The sequence below is a fragment of the Grampus griseus genome, assembly GCF_964374135.1.
Source record: "Grampus griseus genome assembly, chromosome: 8".
Taxonomy (NCBI): domain Eukaryota; kingdom Metazoa; phylum Chordata; class Mammalia; order Artiodactyla; family Delphinidae; genus Grampus; species Grampus griseus.
This window is the reverse complement of record NC_139002.1, coordinates 20,777,210-20,795,006: the sequence shown is the minus strand read 5'-3', so window position 1 is coordinate 20,795,006 and position 17,797 is coordinate 20,777,210. Positions and strand designations below refer to the sequence as shown.

The following is a 17,797-nucleotide window of genomic DNA, read 5'->3' as shown; positions in this document are numbered from 1 at the left end:
CTACTGAATTGATGTGTTTTGATAAATACTTGGAATTGTAATATGTGGAGCTGTTCCCTGAAATTTAGGTCTTTCAATGTTGAATCTATTTCTAAATGTTCGTTATTTTATGGTGCACAAGTGACACTCCAAATATTCCAGAAATATTTTCCTTGCTGTATTATTATGAAAACAATTCAATACATTAATCTGATTTTTCAGTAATTAGTAATTTTAGCTTGAACTGAAGATTATGCAGCAGGAACAAACTTATGACAAGGGACCATCACCAGTATGAGCCATATCTGGTTCAAATACATGAAACTTCAAAGATAACTCATTCTTTGCTAATGTTTATGGCTCTATTGTTCCCTTGAGAGAAAAATAAAAAGTTGCATTCTAATAAAAATTGTTCTGAGTTAAAAATTAATCTGAGCTATAATCTAAATCTGGATTCAGTCTAGTTTGCTTACCAGAACTGAATGAACAAAAGTTAGAAATAGTGCTTTGGTTCAAATTAGATTGTTTAAAAATTAAACTATATGATTTCAATGTTTCTGGTCTAATATTTTTGATCTGTGGGTAATTATTTCTCACATTAGATTATTTAAGACCAGGAACAGCTGTGTACATGGTAAGCTGTACACAGAAACATTTTGAGTTTATAGAATTGGTAAAATAAGGACTGAGTTTAGGAGCATATAACCTAACGCTTTAGGCTTAAGGAGCTCTCTTGTTGGGGGGTGGCACATAGCAAGATGGAAGTGTGGTCTGGCTCTGTTAGGTACTTTACTCCATTCCTGAGGTTTGTGAGTGAAGTTAAAATATCCCAAGGCATGGTCTACAAGAGGAGTTGACCAGTGCAAGAGATAATAGGAATGTGCTGTAAGGAATACTCATCCCCCAGTAACGCGTGAACTCTGGAATACATGGGAAAATAATCACTGCTGATTACCGATCTCTAACACCAAGTTTACAGAAAAATCTGGTATCTAAATCAAGGCTAATTCATGTCCATCTCAAAGTTTTCAGTTTTGAAGAAGAAAAATCTTGGTAAGATTCCAATTTAAACTACTCCACAGTTCATCACTAGTTAATGCTCTTCCTGGACAAAGTTTTGCTTTTTGTAGGGAGGGTGAGGTGGAGATGTTAGAATATAAGTGAAAGTATTTTGGAAAATAACTAGGATGTAAATTTACCATTTTAACATTAAGCATGTTAGATCTTGTACTCATTTTATTAGTAAGTATCCAATTATATAGCTGCTGACATAAGTAACACCTAAGTGCGAGAGTGCAAGAGTAGAGTCAGCCAGTTCAATATAGTTAGGTATGGGAGTTTATAGGAAATAAGTTTCCACAGTGATTTTGTAGAAGCAAAGATAAAGTCAAAGCATTCCAGGTATTTTTGAGGGATAAGGAGAATATAATAGGTTTGTTAATTTTAGGACATCATATAGTTCTAGAAAACTTTCAGACAATAAATTATCCTATTGCTAGAAAAATTCAAGTCCAGGCCAGGTTTAAGAAAATTATATTTGTTTTTAATTGTCACATTTCAATTATTTCTATTACACATACATTAGTTTCTAAAGTTAAAAAGTTTTAAAGTTAATGAGAACTTTAAAGACCTTATGTTGAATTAGAAAGTAATAATTACAAGGAAGTTGTTTTATATCTAGAAAAGACCAAGAGATGTTTAAAGTTTGATGTGAATGTTCCTTACTTAGGATATAAATTGGAAAGTTGATACTTTTGTATTGAACGAACTGACAGATGAATGGGAGTTTAAAAAGTACATCACTTCTGTATTTTAAAAATTATTTTCTTAGGAGAAAGGCACTGGTCCCAAAGTCAGCTCCTTTTTCTTAAATTAGAGTTGGATGTATTTTGTGTCTTATGTGTAATAACATCCAATTACTGTTACTGCATCGTTGTATCTAATCCACAGACAAGTCCATATCTGATATTAAAAGGTAGGTAGGCTTGGACTCCTGCCAGAGCTGTTTTACAGAAGTACAGAGGTTAATAGAAGCAAAGGTTTGCATACTATTACATTGGCCCTACATCTTTATTGCTGGAGGAAACTGTCACTGCTAAGGCACATCTTGGTAATAAAAAACTTCTTTCACAGTGTGGGATTTATTCCTGATGCAGAAATTTACTAGAGACAAAAATTTTTTTTTCAACTGGTAAAGCAAGAATTCTCACATATTATTGAATACTTGGAGACAAATAGACTTTTCCCAAATGATATTTAAGTTACTTAAGACCATTACAAATATCTTTGAAACAAGTATATCACGGCAGTACTGTTTTCAGTAGTTTCTGCTTGATGCTAAGTTTACTTGAGAAGGAGAAAGAATTAAAACAAAACAAAACAAAAAAAACGGCTGATGAGAAAATCTCATTCCATCAAAAGGAACTCTTAGAAAATGAAACTAGTGTTTAAGATAAACCTCTTCACCCATAGTGAAGGCCCTCTAGTTCACATGACTTTATCACTGAAAACTCCAAAAACTCCAAATACACGATGCTCTTAACTTACACCAATGGCATTGTGACAATTAATGTAGCTTTCTCTTTGATAAATTTTGCTGTAGTCATTTCAGTATCCACAGATTCTGGAAGATTCAGATGTAATCTGTACTCAGAAACCTCGATCAATAAGTCATCCTAAGAATAATAAACCAAGAGAAAATTTTAAAGATGAAAATAGAAAAATATTTCCTGGTTAAAATTTGTGTTATTTGTTTATTGTTCCCAGTTATTCACTCCTTTCGCATAAGAAGAGGATCCCACTTAAAAGCAATAAAGTTGCTGTTGTAAATCCCTGAGATTTTGAGGTGGTTATTGCTGCTCAGTATATCAAAAGTTAACTGATACAGTACCAGAAGATGGGTGTTGCCATCCTAAATTATGTAGCATTGACTTTGGGGCTGACCAGCAAACAGCAAGGAAAATTATTGGAGACTGGAAAGATGGTGATCTATGTTTTATGGTGACAAAGCCCTTTTCACAATAATTTGGAAGACATAATGTACCCGGTTAATTTGTGGCTTTAGGTACAGAAGTGGGAAAATAGAATGTTATTTGCATACATTGGTTCTATTGGCCACATTTAACAAGGTACTACAAAAAGATGAGCTTAGAAAAGAATTTCTCAGTTTGCAAGGGAAAATACAGAATTGAAAGGGAATATACAAAGCCCAGAAATTCTAAGACTTGAGGAATGAAAAATGGAACTAATTTTTATTTTCAACCAGTAAACAAGTTGAGAAATTATTTCTTTATCAACAAAGGCTGATTAAAGCTGCCTAGAGGCAAATACTAAATCATAAGTCTTTATACCCTTTGCTAAAACCTCTAACTGGATTAAGATGGACCTCATTAAAGCCTTACATTTGGCCCTGATGACAGCAATTAAGTCAAAAGAGGCTATTGAAAAATGGACATGTCTAAAAAAGAATTGAGAGGTGTAGCACTGACTGGAATCAAAGAAAGAAAGTGCTACCAGTCTGGACTAAAAGTAATTTAAAATAATCTTTTGACCCCAGCATTCCATGGGCAGCAAACAGGCTGAGTAAGCTGCTCAGCACCTAATGACAGCATATTCTTCAACGCTCTTTTCAGATGTGGCTAAGGTAGATTATGAAAAAGGAAAAACATCCCAAAGAATGGAGCTGAAAGTCATGGAAAACAATGGAACTAGGAGGCTAGGTAATCAAGGAACCTTGTCAAGGGACCTAAGCAAGAACATCCTCTACCTCCAGGAAAGGGACCCTCGCAATATCTGCCTACCAGGATTTCAGAATTGCCGTGCATCAGCAACTACTGTGTGCCTCATATTTTTTCCAATTTCTGAATTGAGACTGTTAATTGTGGTAATCGTCTCCCCATTCCACATTGTATGGTGCATGGGGCTACGGGAATAGATAACTTGTCTTTGCAGTTTATGCAAACTTTGTCTAACGCAGATTATGATGGCAAAATCCTGTACTTTGGCGCCTGATACTGGGATTGGATGTGTCGTTCTGGGGAAAGAAGCAAATATTTGTGACCAAGAGGGTGGACTGTGGTAGACTGTAGGATTGTTACTCTTCTTATATAAGAGGATTATATATCCTTGCCATGTAACTTCCAGTGACTACCTGTGAGAAGAATGTTCTTCCCAGCCCTGTTGATGTAGGACTTGGCCTTGTGACTTACTTTGATCAGTACAGTGTGAGTAAAAGTAATATAGTCCATATCTGAGAGGAAGTTTTAGGATCTATTGCATGGTTTGGCTATTTCTATTTTTCCCTCTTCCATGAGAATGACTTACCTAAATTAGGAATTGTTTCTTCACCTGTATCTTAAAATGTGCAACACTCATGAAGCAAAGCAGGCTGAGCTGACATGTAACCTGAGAAAATTATTGTAAGCCACTGAGATTATGGAGTTTGTTACTAAAGCATAATATAGTGACTATCGACTGATACAAATTTACAGTATTATCCATTCAACTTACCTCAGAAACACTAAGGTCACAGTGAGATACTGAATTAATACCAGGTAGTTCAACTTTTAATTCAATTTTCAGAGGTTTCTCATTCTGATCTGCCACAATTTTTAATTCATAGGCTGGTCTCTTCATCTCCACTTCAATCTCTGTACTAGAAATCTCTTCTATCAGACACCTTGTTTTACTTGAAACTTCGTCTTTTGGCAGTAAAAGTTGAGGAAACTGATCTGAATTGCTCACAGTACTGCTTCTTATCTGTTCAAGGGTTAGTTCTTTATGAAAAAAAAAAGATGAAATCACAAAATCAATCAACAACATGAAGTACTATCAGGCGATGAGCTATAATAGGTGTAGTGTTAGCCAAGATGGCAGATAAAGCTGCAGCTAAATCGGTTTGGGAAATCTTTAAAGACTTTTTTTTTTTTTTTTTTTTTTTGGTGGTACGCAGGCCTCTCACTGTTGTGGCCTCTCCCATTGCGGAGCACAGGCTCCGGACGCGCAGGCTCAGCAGCCATGGCTCACGGGCCTAGCTGCTCTGCAGCATGTGGGATCTTCCCGGGCTGGGGCAGGAACCCGTGTCCCCTGCATCAGCAGGCAGACTCTCAACCACTGCACCACCAGGGAAGCCCTTAAAAGACTCTTAAACCAAAGAATCTGGTTTAAAAGTTTGCAGGATTTAAACATCTTTAAGGACATGCTAATTAAAAAACAAATTTATTGAAGTATAGTTGATATACAATGTCTAGTTTCATTTCTGCTGTACAGCAGTGACTCAGTTATACATATATATTATTTTCATATTCTTTTCCATTATGGTTTATTACAGGATATTGAATATAGTTCACTGTGCTATACAGTAGGACCTTGTTGTTTATCCATCCTATATATAATAGTTTTGCATCTGCTAATCCCAAACTCCCAATCTCTCTCTCCCTGTCCCCCCTCCCCCTTGGCAACCACAGGTCTGTTCTTATATATCTATGAGTCTGTTTTTGTTTCGTAGATAAGTTCATTTGTGTTATATTTTAGATTACATATATAAGTGATATCATATGGTATTTGTCTTTCTCCTTCTGACTGACTTCGCCTTGTATGATAATCTCTAGGTCCATCCATGTTAGGACATGTTAATATTTCTAATATCTAACATTTATATTTTTCTATCTTAAATTTCTCATCTTTTGCAATTGAGACTTCTAATCTGCAAAATGTACACCAGAGGCAAAAAAACATTTTAAATCAGTTTAATTTTCCATTACATTCATTAACTTACCCTTTCTCATTTTCTCTCTTAAATCTGTGGAATCAGTTTGGATTCCCATCAGATTTTGTTTCATTCTGTGAACACTTCCTTTTATTCTAAATTTGGTAACATGGTAAGAGTTTGAGAGAGTGAATTGGAGTTTTTCCTCAATGCATTTCATGGCCATCTGTATTAGTTGATCTTTTTTCACTTGGTCTTTTTCTGCTGCCTGGAGAACATCAGGATGGTAGGCAACATCAATGACTGTGTAAACATCTGTGTGTGTAATTCAGAGGGTGTGAAATGAAAACGATTTGTTTCACTAATGATATCATCAGGTAATATATTAAGCCATATCCTGATAAAGCTGGAAAAGTATAAATTCTATTTCTATATTTTCAGAGACAATCACAATGGTGCTATATACATAAAATTCCAATTAGAGCATTTCTTGATATTTTATATGGGTTAAAAATAGCTCATATTATTAGAAAAGTAAAGAGTATTCAATTTTCAAAAAGGTATACTTATTAGTCATTAAGTATATTATGACCAAATAAAATACGTAATGCCTTTTACCAAGGAAAATCTGGTTCTTGCTTATTTCCCCCCAAATTTTTAAAATGTGCTTTCTCTCCCATAATTCTATGTACCTGATGTCTCAGACATATCTTCTGGTCTGCCAACACGTAGAGGTACTGGATGAGTGGCTGACTGGGGAGCTGGGATCCTTTTCCACTGACATAGGTTGATAAAAAGTATTTTTTCTTTTGGTTTCTAGAAAGCAAATAATTTTGCATATCTCAAAACCTAGTTTTTAAATTTTAAAATAATATCCTAAAGGTAACTCATCACAGAATTTGAAGAGTGAGAACTTTAGGCTCCAAATAAGTCATTCCATGGATTTAAACTGCATTTGAAAAACTGTAAGAAATTACTGTTACCTGATTTCCCTAAAGCTGCTGGCTTTTCATTAAGCATCCAGTTGCTGCTCCCACAGGAAGTGGGAGGAGGGTGGGGGAATTGATCTAAGCTATTCCAGATGAATTTGAATTTGACCCTATTTCACCACTTCCTTACCTCCTCAATCAAATCAGTTTTCTTTATTTGGAAAATCTCCAACTCTATTATTCTCCTTTACATAATTACGTGACTTTTAATTTTCATCCTAGCAGAAAAATGGCTCATTTCGAGATCTCCAAAATGTATAAATATGAAATTCCCATTCTTACTCCTTCAACACAATCTTCCACACTATGTTCAATTTTCCATTCAGAGTGGCAGTTTCCCTCAAGTGTTCTTGTGTTAAGGTAGTAATAGCTAAGGGTAAGCCATTCTCTCATTATTCCAGGACCATTTCATTCAGGACTTCCCTTTCCCTGGGCACCAACTCTACATACCAGGATCCTGGTTTGTAGACAGAGCTGTGGTTCTGGGGCAGCACAGAGCTGTTTCCCCTCTTTCATCTGCTGTTGAATGAACTTCTCATAGCTCTCAGGGTTACTTTCAGCCAGATCATCTAGGAGGTTCCAGAATTGAGTAACTTGGGTGAGCAGACCCTTTGAGGATGACTCCATGATTGAGATGAATAGGCCTCTTAAGTCTGTGGAAAGACATGACTTAAGGAAGAAAAAAAGTCTATTGATTCATTTCTTCTTTTGGGGGAGGAGGAACAGTTCAGGAACTGTTTTGTTGGAGTTAGCAGCTATCCTTAACCCCTGTGTGTAAAAGATTGTGGACCAGCACCACTTTATCTTTTCCTTATTCTCTAATTATCTAATACCTTTCCCTACATTCTCAAGATGTTCTCTCAGATAATAAGGCCTTACCTCTGCCTAGACCCTCACAAGCCCTGAGAGGACAGAACAGTCATTTAAAGTCTGTATTTCCTGGGATTTTCTTGTTCCAACACCTGGGTATTGGCTGACTGGGGCCTATCCAGTTCCTGATTTTGTGTGGGTCGAGGGCCACATGAGACTTCCTCAATCCTCAGCATAGTTTAGGAGTTAAAAGCATGGACTCTGCAGCCAGAATGCCTCGATTCCAGTCTTAGCTCTATCACTTACTAGTTGTGTGATCTTGAGAAATTAATTTACATATGTGCCTCAGTTTATTCTCCTCGAAATGAAGACGATAATACCTATCTCATAGGGTTATCGCGAGGATTAAGTAAGGTAATACAGAGAGGCTGGAACACTTGGTAAACATTATATGAGAATAATAATATTCTACCACTTGAATAACCTCCCTCCCTCAATGAAGAAGTGTCCCACAGCATCCACAGAGTGAGGAAAAGAAGTTTGGGTTCTCCAAATACTACATTAGGGTTAGACTAAACGGGAAATTTAATCATCTTTCCAGAGGCCGGCGAACCCACCTCTTCTCTCGGTTTCTTGACAAACGGCGACGCCTGTTACCAGGGTAACCAGACTGGTACAACATCTAATTGAGTCCGGAAAGCTCCAGGAAGAAAGGTCTTTTTACATCCAGTTCCGGAAGCTTCTGCTGGGGCTGGGCTTGCTTTTCGGCTGAGCCCGACCCACTTCTTTTCCAGGAAGGCGCCCGCCTCCCTTTCTACACCTGTCGACTTCTAGAGTGTCCCGGAAACCCTCCTGTGGGAGTCTCTGGGACTCCTGTTGGTGGGAAGAATTTCTCAAGAGCACGACTTCCGGCCTGGAAGGGAAGTCGGCACCCTCTTCTCTCAGACCGCTTCCTCCCCCACCCCCGCCACGCGAGGCTGCGGCGCACGGTATGGGTGTGTTTGTGTGTGTTTGTGTGGGGAGGGCGTTTGGAGGGAAGGTTACCGGGAGCTCCGTGGCCGCTGGGGGGCAGGGGTCCCGGTGACGAAGATGGAGGTATTTTCTCTGTCTTCCACTTGGAAGCCCCAACCCCCCCGTCAGCCACTCTAGATACATCTTGGGGCCCAGTCGAGGGTCGTACCCGTCCAAAGTGCCCCCATCCGTTTTGGGGAGCGAAACCCAACCCCCGGGTCCATCCCAGAGGAGCGTGAGCGGGGAATGCCCCAGCCAACCAGGCCGTCCGGATTCCGCGCCGGAGCAGCCTCCGGCCTCAGTCCGGAGAGATATTTGCCTGTCGGCCTGGGCTGAGGGAAAGGCGGCCGTGGCCTGGGCCACGGGTGAGGGCGGAATAACCGGTGGGAAGGCTGCGTTTTCACGAAGGACTCGGGTGAAGCTGCAGAGCTGCCTTTGCTTGGCTTCTGGGTCGGAGGAGATCTTGTAATGGAGTGGTTCTTCGTCTCACACTAGCAAGATGCCTGATTTCCCCAGGATCGAGGGGTGAGTGAGCGTTGGAGTGGTGCACAAAGCCCCTGCTGGCTACACACGTGAATATCCCTGTCATCTATTTTTTTGGAGGCTTCTGTACAAAATAGAACATAAAATTGTCTTGAATGAAGAGATTTAGGGCATCTCTGCATTTAATGTTTTTAGGCGTCAGTTTTTTTTACTGTTGACATTTGTGGTCCTGACACTCTCAAATCTAGGTGTTTAATTGCAAACTAATTTTGGGATTCGGGAGTTGATTTCTAGTCGGAACCATGTTTGCCTTGGACTATGTGGCCTGGGGCAAGTTATGGCTTTAATGGAATTTCATCTACAAAATAGGAATGAAGATACTTGCCTCATAAAACATAGTTATTTTGAGGATTAAATAAAATGGGTCTCTTGAAAGCACTTAATTTGGTGCAGTTTCAAAGAACTCTAATGAACATTATCTCCTTTTATCCTCACAGTAGTGTGGTCAGGTGTTTTCCCCTTTTAATGGTGAAGGAAAAACTATTCCTTAGGACCTCTGACTTCTGGTTCAGTGATCTTTCCTTTATCTCATGCTTCATTATAACATAGTAATAAAAGATAAGGTAATAAAATAAATTATTATTAAATGTTACTTATTGATTCATTTCAGATTGAAGAATGTCCCGAGTTCCCTTGGGGAAAGTCCTCCTGAGGAACGTCATCCGGCACACAGATGCTCACAATAAGGTGAGAGGTACAACTTAGTTATTCCACATGCTTAATGAGGGCATACAGTGTGCTAGGAATTATTTTGATACAGTTAGAAGAGACAAAGATCAATAAAATAATTAGAATATAGTTTGATAAGTATTGTAATGCGGACGTACACAAAGTCCTTTTATGCACTGAGGAAGGAATAATGAAATCTGCCTTGGGGAATTAGGAAAGGCTTCACACAATGGGTGTTATTTGAACTAGTTCTTGATGAACAGGATCAAGTTTACCAGGTGTAAAAGATCATTCAGGACAGAGGGAACGTCATGTACTAGTGTATGGCAAGGAACATGAAGCATTTGGGGCAAGAAATTGTATGCATCCAGAAAGTAGAGAATGTGGGAGGTAGTGGCAGAGGATGAGGCCCAAATGGTAAATTGAGTTGGATTGTGATGCTTGGAGATTAGACTTTTTCCTGTAGGCAAGAAAGAAACCATCAACTTTTTTTTTTTTTTTGGTGGTATGCGGGCCTCTCACTGTTGTGGCCTCTCCCGTTGCGGAGCACAGGCTCCGGATGCGCAGGCTTAGCGGCCATGGCTTACGGGCCTAGCCGCTCCACAGCATGTGGGATCTTCCCGGACCGGGGCACAAACCTGTGTCCCCTGCAACGGCAGGCGGACTGCCAACCACTGCGCCACCAGGGAAGCCCGCCATCAGATATTTTTAAGCAGGGTTTGACATGATTGTATTTGTATTTTAGAAAGATGACTTGTTAGCTGGGTAGGGGATAGATCAGATGGGTTGAAACAGCAGAGGGACCAGTTAGGAGGCAATTGCAATGTTCCAGGTGAGAGATGATGAGTGGTTCACTTGAAAACAGTGACAGGGATGAAGATGAGGAATTTAGGCAATAAAGTTCAAAGAACTTGATGATTGATTGGATAATAGTGATAATTACGGAATCAAATATAACCACCTTGTGTGACTGGGTGAATGATGATGGTGCCATTAATTGAGTTAGGGAACTAAAGAAAAGAGACAAGTGTGATGGGAAAGGTAATTAGTTTGGTTTTGAACATCTTGATGGTGAAATGCTTATAGGATGTCCAAATAGTTCGCAATTCAGTCTTAGAGAAGAGTTGAGGCTGGATATAAAGATTTGGGGATTACTGATATAGGAAATGATAGAAGTCATGAGTGTAGGTGAGGTCACCTACGAAAGCACATATAATGAAACAAGGGTCAAGCACCCTTGTTTGGTTTTCTTTGGTGAACCGTACAACTAGTTTGACCACAAATGTTATTATTATCATATCACCTGATATTCTCATTGTGAGTGAGGGTATAACTGTTACCTAAGCAGCCTCTGCAATTGCATAAACCACCCCAGTTGGATGGTGAGCTTAGATTTGACAGCAGTGGCTAAAAAAGATAAATCTAGGACAGATTTAACAAAATATTACAGGAGGACTTAGAAATAAAATTTATTATTGTTCTTTGTGCAGCTATACTCTGCCTTTCAGGAAATTCTCTTAACAGTTCCCATGCTGTTTGTTTTGTTTTGCTTTGTTTTTAACAAAAATTATTATGTTGTGAAAAGAGACTTAGCCTAGAAAGTTTCAAGACCTGTCCTTACTAGCTTTTTGACTTTGGTAAAAATCTCTGAGCTTTTGTTTCTTCTCAGTAAAATATAATAATGGTACCTGCTTTGCTTTCCTCATAAGATTGCTTAAAGTTCAATAGAGAGATGATATAGTTAAAATCATAAAGCATTTTAGAAACATAAGGGATTATCATTTGCTAATTGCAGCATAATTGCTTAGTTAACAAGGTGATAAGTTTGTCTATGCAGGGGTGAAAAAGCTCTTTTGTTGCTGCAGAATTCTACATATTTGAGATTTACTAGATTGGATTGTTTAATCACTCTAGAGAAACCAGAATTTGTTTCCCAGGTTCCTCATCAAAACTCAGTTTGTAATCCAGTAATTAGTGCAGACTGTATTTTCAGTTACTTTTTGGTGATGTAATGTGTTATTTTTAGTAACTTATTTTTATTTCTTTCCTTTAAAAAAAAAATCCAGATTCAGGAGGAATCAGATATGTGGAAAATAAGAGAACTGGAGAAACAGATGGAAGATGCGTACCGGGGGGCGAAAAGGAAAATGCTACCCAGCAGTTCAAGGTGAAGTTGCGACTCTGAGAACCAAAATAATTCTCATCTCATTCAGAATCATCAACTTTTGTTTAAAAACATTATGGTATGCTAAAGATAGATGAATTCAGTTCTGTGAGTCCTTAAGCCTTTCCTCTTCAATAAATCTAGACCCAATCATAAAGGTAATGGCTATGATGCATGTGGCCCCACTTTTTGCATTTATTTGCAATGGAGAACTTAAAAATTTTGCCTTGAACAATTGTAAACGTTAAGGATTCTGTGGATTCTGACCTTACCTGATGGATTTTAAATTAAGATTTTCTATAGGTATCTTATGGTCACTTAGCTGATCATTCACACCTTTCCCCTATTAGTCTTTCATTCTCTCTCAGCCTTTTCTTTGCCCCATCTTCTTACTATCTTAGTCACACAACCTTTCACATTACCTTCTTAATAATTTGAGTGTGGATATGAAGGATCATGCAGGCTTAGTTGTCTTACCTGTGGAGGTATAGGAATATCTGAGTATTGGGAACATCTCCTGGGTCTCATATGCCTGTTAGTATAGATCTGTGTGTATGAAAAATGATTATAAAGTAATAATGCTGATTTCTAAAACCACACAGGGAAATAGTTAATAGTGAGATATTTAAGTAGAGTGTGCCTGTGCAGTGTGTGGACTTTGTGGAGTGTGATTGGCTGTGTGTAATGGCTTTTGACAAGAAAGTATTCAGGGTATCCATGGTAAAGAAGGCAGAGTCTCAACATAAAAATAAATACCTTGTCAGTCTGTTTTCTCTCTGAAGATGGTTCTTTGAGAATTTGGAAGTACTTAGTGCAGATGATGATTTGTTTTATATTGGTTATTCAGTTACAAGCAGCATTTCCAGGAACAAAATATTGTTCTTTTGGAGTGGACTATTAATGCCTGTCATAATGAATAAGTCTTTAAAACATAATCTCTTTAGGGGCAGGTTTCTGATTGTCTCACTTGCCATTATAGTCCCAGCAGCTAGAACAGTGCCTGGCAGGCACATAGGAGGTCCTCAAATATTTTTGATAACCAATTAACTGGCTTAGTGACTGGTTAGTGGATATTGTAAGTACAGGCTAAGTCAGTGGTTCTCAACTGTTTATCCACCCCAACTTACTCATGGGTTACACCTTGCTCCCACTGTTACTCTGACTTAACTACAGCAGGTTGCTGATGTTCAGGGAAGGGAGTGTATTTCAGAATCTCTAGGGCAGTTTGAAATGTCCCCAGCTGTGATTATGCTCTGCTTCCTTCTTTGAGGATCAGTGAGTGAGGTACAGCATGCCACAGTCGAAAAGTCATTTCGTCTATACTCTGCAATAGGACGGGTAGTGATGATCATATTTTCATTGAACACCTAACTGTACAAATTAATAGAGAGGAACAGATCATGTTAAAAAAAAGTATTTTTTTAACATTAAGTATCAGGTTGTTTTTGTCTCCCCTTAGCCTGTTCAGTGAGTTTTGTTCATGATATTCCATAAAATAACCTCACAGATTGCTTCTCTATCTAAAAGTTCTTCTGTTTTCTCTTACAGCCGAATGCGTAGTGATGGTTTTGATGAAGAAAGTCAAAGAGACTATTGGAGGCCAAAGAATGAAATTTCTGGGGCACTGGATGATGATTTTCTTAAGGCTAAATCCTGGAACAAGAAGTTACATGATTATGAAGCTAACATGCCAGACAGGTTTGTGACTAAATTCCTGTGACCATTAATGGTATTTGGCCTGAGAATGTGTACTTTTAAAAATTAATTATCTCTGCAAAAGCTTATACAGAAATGTTCATAGCATATTTATTCATAATGGCCAGAAAAGTGGAAACCCAAATGTCTATCAACTGATAAATGGATAAAAAAATATGGTATATGGGATGGTAATAGAATGTTATTTGGCAGTATAAATAAAGTACTGATACATGCTACAACATGTATGAACCTTGAAAACATTATGCTAGGTGAGAAAAGCAGACACAAAAGGCCACTCATGATGATTCTATAGAGATAGAAAGTAGATTAGTGATTGCCGTGGGCTACGGGAGATGGAGGAATGGAGTGACTGCTAATGGATTGTTTCTTTTGGGGGTGATGAAAATGTTCTGAAATTAGTGGTGATGGTAGCACAACTCTGAAAATACTAAAAGCCACTGAAATGTACACTTCAAAAGGGTGAATTTTATGGTATATGAATTATATCTCAATAAAGTTGTTACTTAAAAAAAGTTGTCCTAAGGTAGACAGCATTATGTTATGAAGTGTTTTTGGAGAAGTACTTCACAGCTGAAGAGTAGAATATAAAAGCCCCTTAGTGTTTCTTAAGGAAGAAAATGTCAAGTTCTCTTACCAATGGACAAAGGAATCCTTTGTGTCTGAAATGAGCATTCAGTACAGAAAATGTAACCAAGTTACCGAGCTATAAATGTGGTGTTGGCTCTACCATATCTCTTTTTTCTTGGTTCTGTGTGTCTCTGTAAATGTACACTCCTAAGTCTAATTTGTCTTTAATTTTTAAGAAATGTATGCATTGCTTTAACAATACATGTACTAAAATGTTATTTTACAGATGGGGTCACAGTGGATATAAAGAGTTATACCCTGAAGAATTTGAAACAGACAGGTAAGGCAAGTACACTTACTGAAAAAAAGTTAGAAAGTAAGATTAGTACACAGTCTGAATTATAAATTGAGTTCTTAATTTTTTTTTGAAAGAGTGGATATATGTATATGTATAAATGATTTACAGACTTACTTTAGTATTTATTTATTTATTTTGGCTGCACTGGGTCTTAGCTGAGGCAGGTGGGATCTTCGTTGCGGCATGTTTAGTTGCAGCAAGCTTGTGGACTTCTTAGTTGCGGCATGCGAACTTCTTAGTTGCAGCATGCACATGGGATCCAGTTCCCCGACCAGGGATTAAACCCGATCCCCCTGCATTGGGAGCTCAGAGTCTTACCCACTGGACCACCAGGGAAGTCCCGAGTTAGTAATTTTTATAAAGTATACAACATTTGCCATTAAAAATGTAACCAGAGAAATAATAGATGTAGTTGGGAGATGACTGGTATTTTGCCTTTCCCTGATATTTGGCATTATCTACAGCATGTAGGTTTTTTTTATATATAGTGTTCCATACAGTAACTCAGTATGGCAGATTAGAATTTTTGTCTTCATTTTAAAGATGAGAAAACAAAAACTCAGTGATAAAGTCTCATAGTAACACTATATCAGTTTTGATTTAAAATTCAGATGTTAACCCCAACTTCCCATCTAGAAAGCAGAATATAAAAATTATATAAATACTTATTTTCTATAGTAAAGCAATTTTTCTTTTTTATTAGTAGTGATCAGCAGGATATTACCAATGGGAAGAAAACATCTCCCCAGGTAAAATCATCTACCCATGAATCTCACAAACACAAGAAGTCAAAGAAATCCCACAAAAAAAAGCAGAAAAAAAAGTCACACAAAAAACAGAAGAAAAGCAAAAAGGAAGCCACAGATATAACAGCAGATTCCTCAAGTGAGTTCTCAGAAGAAACTGGGGCTTCTAGTACCAGGAAAAGGAAACAACCACATAAGCGCAAGAAAAAATCCAGGAAAAAATCTCTCAAGAAATCTGCTTTATTCTTAGAGGCAGAGTGTAACACTTCCCAGTCAGATGATTCTGCATCCAGCAGTTCTGAGGAAAGTGAGGAAAGAGACACTAAGAAAACCAAAAGGAAAAAGAGAGACAAAAAAGCCCACATCCCTGTAGTTAACAGTGAAATACAGGAGAGGACAAACAAACGCACAAATTGGAAAGTGGCTACAGATGAAAGGTCTGCCGAGAGTTCAGAGGATGACTAAATGAGAAAGAAACATGTTTCCTGCATGACTCTGGATATTTACAGCTCTTACACCTTGGGGATTTGCCAGTGACTCTATTGCTCAGCACAGGGGGCCTGAGGTCAGAGCTGTCCTGTGCCATCTATATACATTCTGACAGACTTCTTGTCTTCTATTTTGGCCTGTTAAACTTGATCCTCTTATTGTTAATAGGGAGTCGGTTATTTTGTTATGAAGGTTTCTTGAAGAGATTATTTTTTGTGATTAATCACATTTAGCGTAGAGTGCATATGCAGCAAATTAAAGGACCCAGAAAGCTGAATCCAGTAATGACCTGGGTATACCAATTGGAATGTTGAATTTGGGGAAAGCAAGGGCTGGGGGTCAAGAGATGGATTGGAACTAGTGCTGTATACAATGGTATGATAAGGGAACATCATGTTGCTCTTGTCTGTTTACATAGTAGGTGCCACAACTTGACTTTGTCTTTAGCCTTGGTGCTTTGATCTTTCTCTTTTTTGACCCCACAGGTGTGGTCCAGTTTACTTGATGAGGAAATGAACATAAGAACAAACATTTTCCATTCATGATAACATCCATAGACAGCTGTTATTGGGAGACTAGGAGTTTTTGACAAATTTCCCTGTTGGACAGGGTCTGTGGCTACACTCAGTATACCCCTAAACATGGTAATTGGATAGTAAAAGGTTTTCTAGTTCCATTGTTTATTGCTTAAATGCACTTGTGTTCAGAATTATTTCTTCAGTTCTCTTAGGTAAGTCCTCAACCAAATGAGGAAGAATTAGGCATTAGTTGTGCTAATGGTGCTCTGAACAGGATTCAGGGCAGCAACAGCTATTTAAGTGTTGTCTTCCTTGTTCATTTCTTAATCTGTTAATGAACTTTAGATTTTTCCTGAAACTAGATTGAATCAGTTCCAAAATGAAATAGGCTTCTCAGGGACATATCCGTTTCTTCCTAGTCTGCCTTTGGATTAAAGCACCAAGCAGAGACCTTGTTATTTCCCTTTGCTATATACTGTGATCCCTACTATGTTAATTCTTAAGAAACCAAAATATCACTGGAAGAAGGCTGGCAGAACACATGAATTATTTTCATTACGGCAGATCAAGTGACATTGTTTTTTCTTGGTCGTCACTTCATGGGTGAAGTAAAGCTTGAAGGCGCAGACTTTTGGTCTTGGTCTGCCATTCATTGGTTATGAGGTCCGGAGCAGGTAAGTCAACCTCCCTGGCCTTACTTTCCCTATGTGTAATACAGAAATACTTCATGGTAGCATGACTGTACGACACCAGCAATAGACTATGACAACATTCCATGAGGTGATAATATTTTGTAGTTCTTAACTATTAAATTTGTTCTCTTTACAGAACAGATTTCTAATAAAATGCTTAGTCATAAAATACATGGTTGGCCAGAGGTTCCCTATCCCTTGATTATAAGCAGGTGCTACTTTTTGGGATATTTATTTGAAATATTAATACTTTGGTACTCAATTGTTGATGTCCCATGGTGCGTATTTTTACCTTTGGGATTATTAGTGGCCCAAGCAGGGATGAATAGTCTATATAATTACTACCTCTTAACCTAATGCAATTCTTTTGTTCTTGGAGCAAGTGAAATCTTCGTGGGAAGGAGTTTTTTTTTTTTTTTAAAGCATAGTTTCTGTGCTATTAAAGTACTGATTCTAAGCACAGACTCAGGAAGATGGGCCATTGGAACAAGGCTTCTCCAGGAAGTTGGTTCTGTTTGGGTCTTGACCTTCCCTTCCTCTCATACTAGCAGGCCTCTTCCCAGTGAATACACATTTTGCCTGTTCTGTTTTTTGCCATGTTTACCTTTTCTTGGTCCTGTATAAGCAATAAAGCTGTTTTCTGTTCTTCACCTTTCTCAACCCCAAATTCTCTTCTATGCCTTAGGGTAAGGCTTTGATGGTTCTTCCAGCCCCCTTAAATATGGCTTAGGGTGGCTCTTCAAAACCTAAGATCTCTCATTTGCACTATTGGCCTTGGAACATAGTTGTTTCTAATGTTCCTGCCAATCAGAGATCTATATATTAAACCCTAAAAT

General features: G+C 38.1%; 2 protein-coding genes across 5 annotated transcripts; one reads left to right on the top strand and one right to left on the bottom strand.

Moving 5' to 3' along the window:
* Positions 1 to 120: 120 nt before the first annotated feature.
* Positions 121 to 7,302, bottom strand: PIH1D2 (PIH1 domain containing 2; the record flags this gene model as incomplete). Of its 2 annotated transcripts, none has more annotated exons than XM_082661178.1 (5): positions 121 to 351; positions 4,489 to 4,754; positions 5,756 to 6,001; positions 6,379 to 6,502; positions 7,126 to 7,302. In XM_082661178.1, 5 exons carry the CDS (start codon positions 7,300 to 7,302, stop codon positions 334 to 336), a joined length of 831 nt encoding a protein of 276 aa, XP_082517304.1. The 2 variants fall into 2 exon arrangements, with proteins under 2 accessions (XP_082517304.1, XP_082517303.1); XM_082661177.1 differs by lacking the exon at positions 121 to 351 and adding an exon at positions 2,523 to 2,654.
* A 1,115-nt stretch (positions 7,303 to 8,417) lies between these two features.
* On the top strand, positions 8,418 to 17,692 carry NKAPD1 (NKAP domain containing 1). Of its 3 annotated transcripts, XM_082661008.1 has the most exons (7): positions 8,439 to 8,474; positions 8,992 to 9,021; positions 9,650 to 9,726; positions 11,775 to 11,875; positions 13,421 to 13,570; positions 14,445 to 14,498; positions 15,220 to 17,692. In XM_082661008.1, the coding sequence occupies exons 3-7, from the start codon at positions 9,658 to 9,660 to the stop codon at positions 15,725 to 15,727; spliced, it is 882 nt and encodes a 293-aa protein (XP_082517134.1). In that variant the 5' UTR covers positions 8,439 to 8,474; positions 8,992 to 9,021; positions 9,650 to 9,657; the 3' UTR covers positions 15,728 to 17,692. The 3 variants fall into 3 exon arrangements, with proteins under 3 accessions (XP_082517135.1, XP_082517133.1, XP_082517134.1); XM_082661009.1 differs by lacking the exon at positions 8,992 to 9,021 and having other exon boundaries at positions 8,418 to 8,474; positions 15,223 to 17,692; XM_082661007.1 differs by lacking the exon at positions 8,992 to 9,021 and having other exon boundaries at positions 8,418 to 8,474.
* Positions 17,693 to 17,797: the final 105 nt, after the last annotated feature.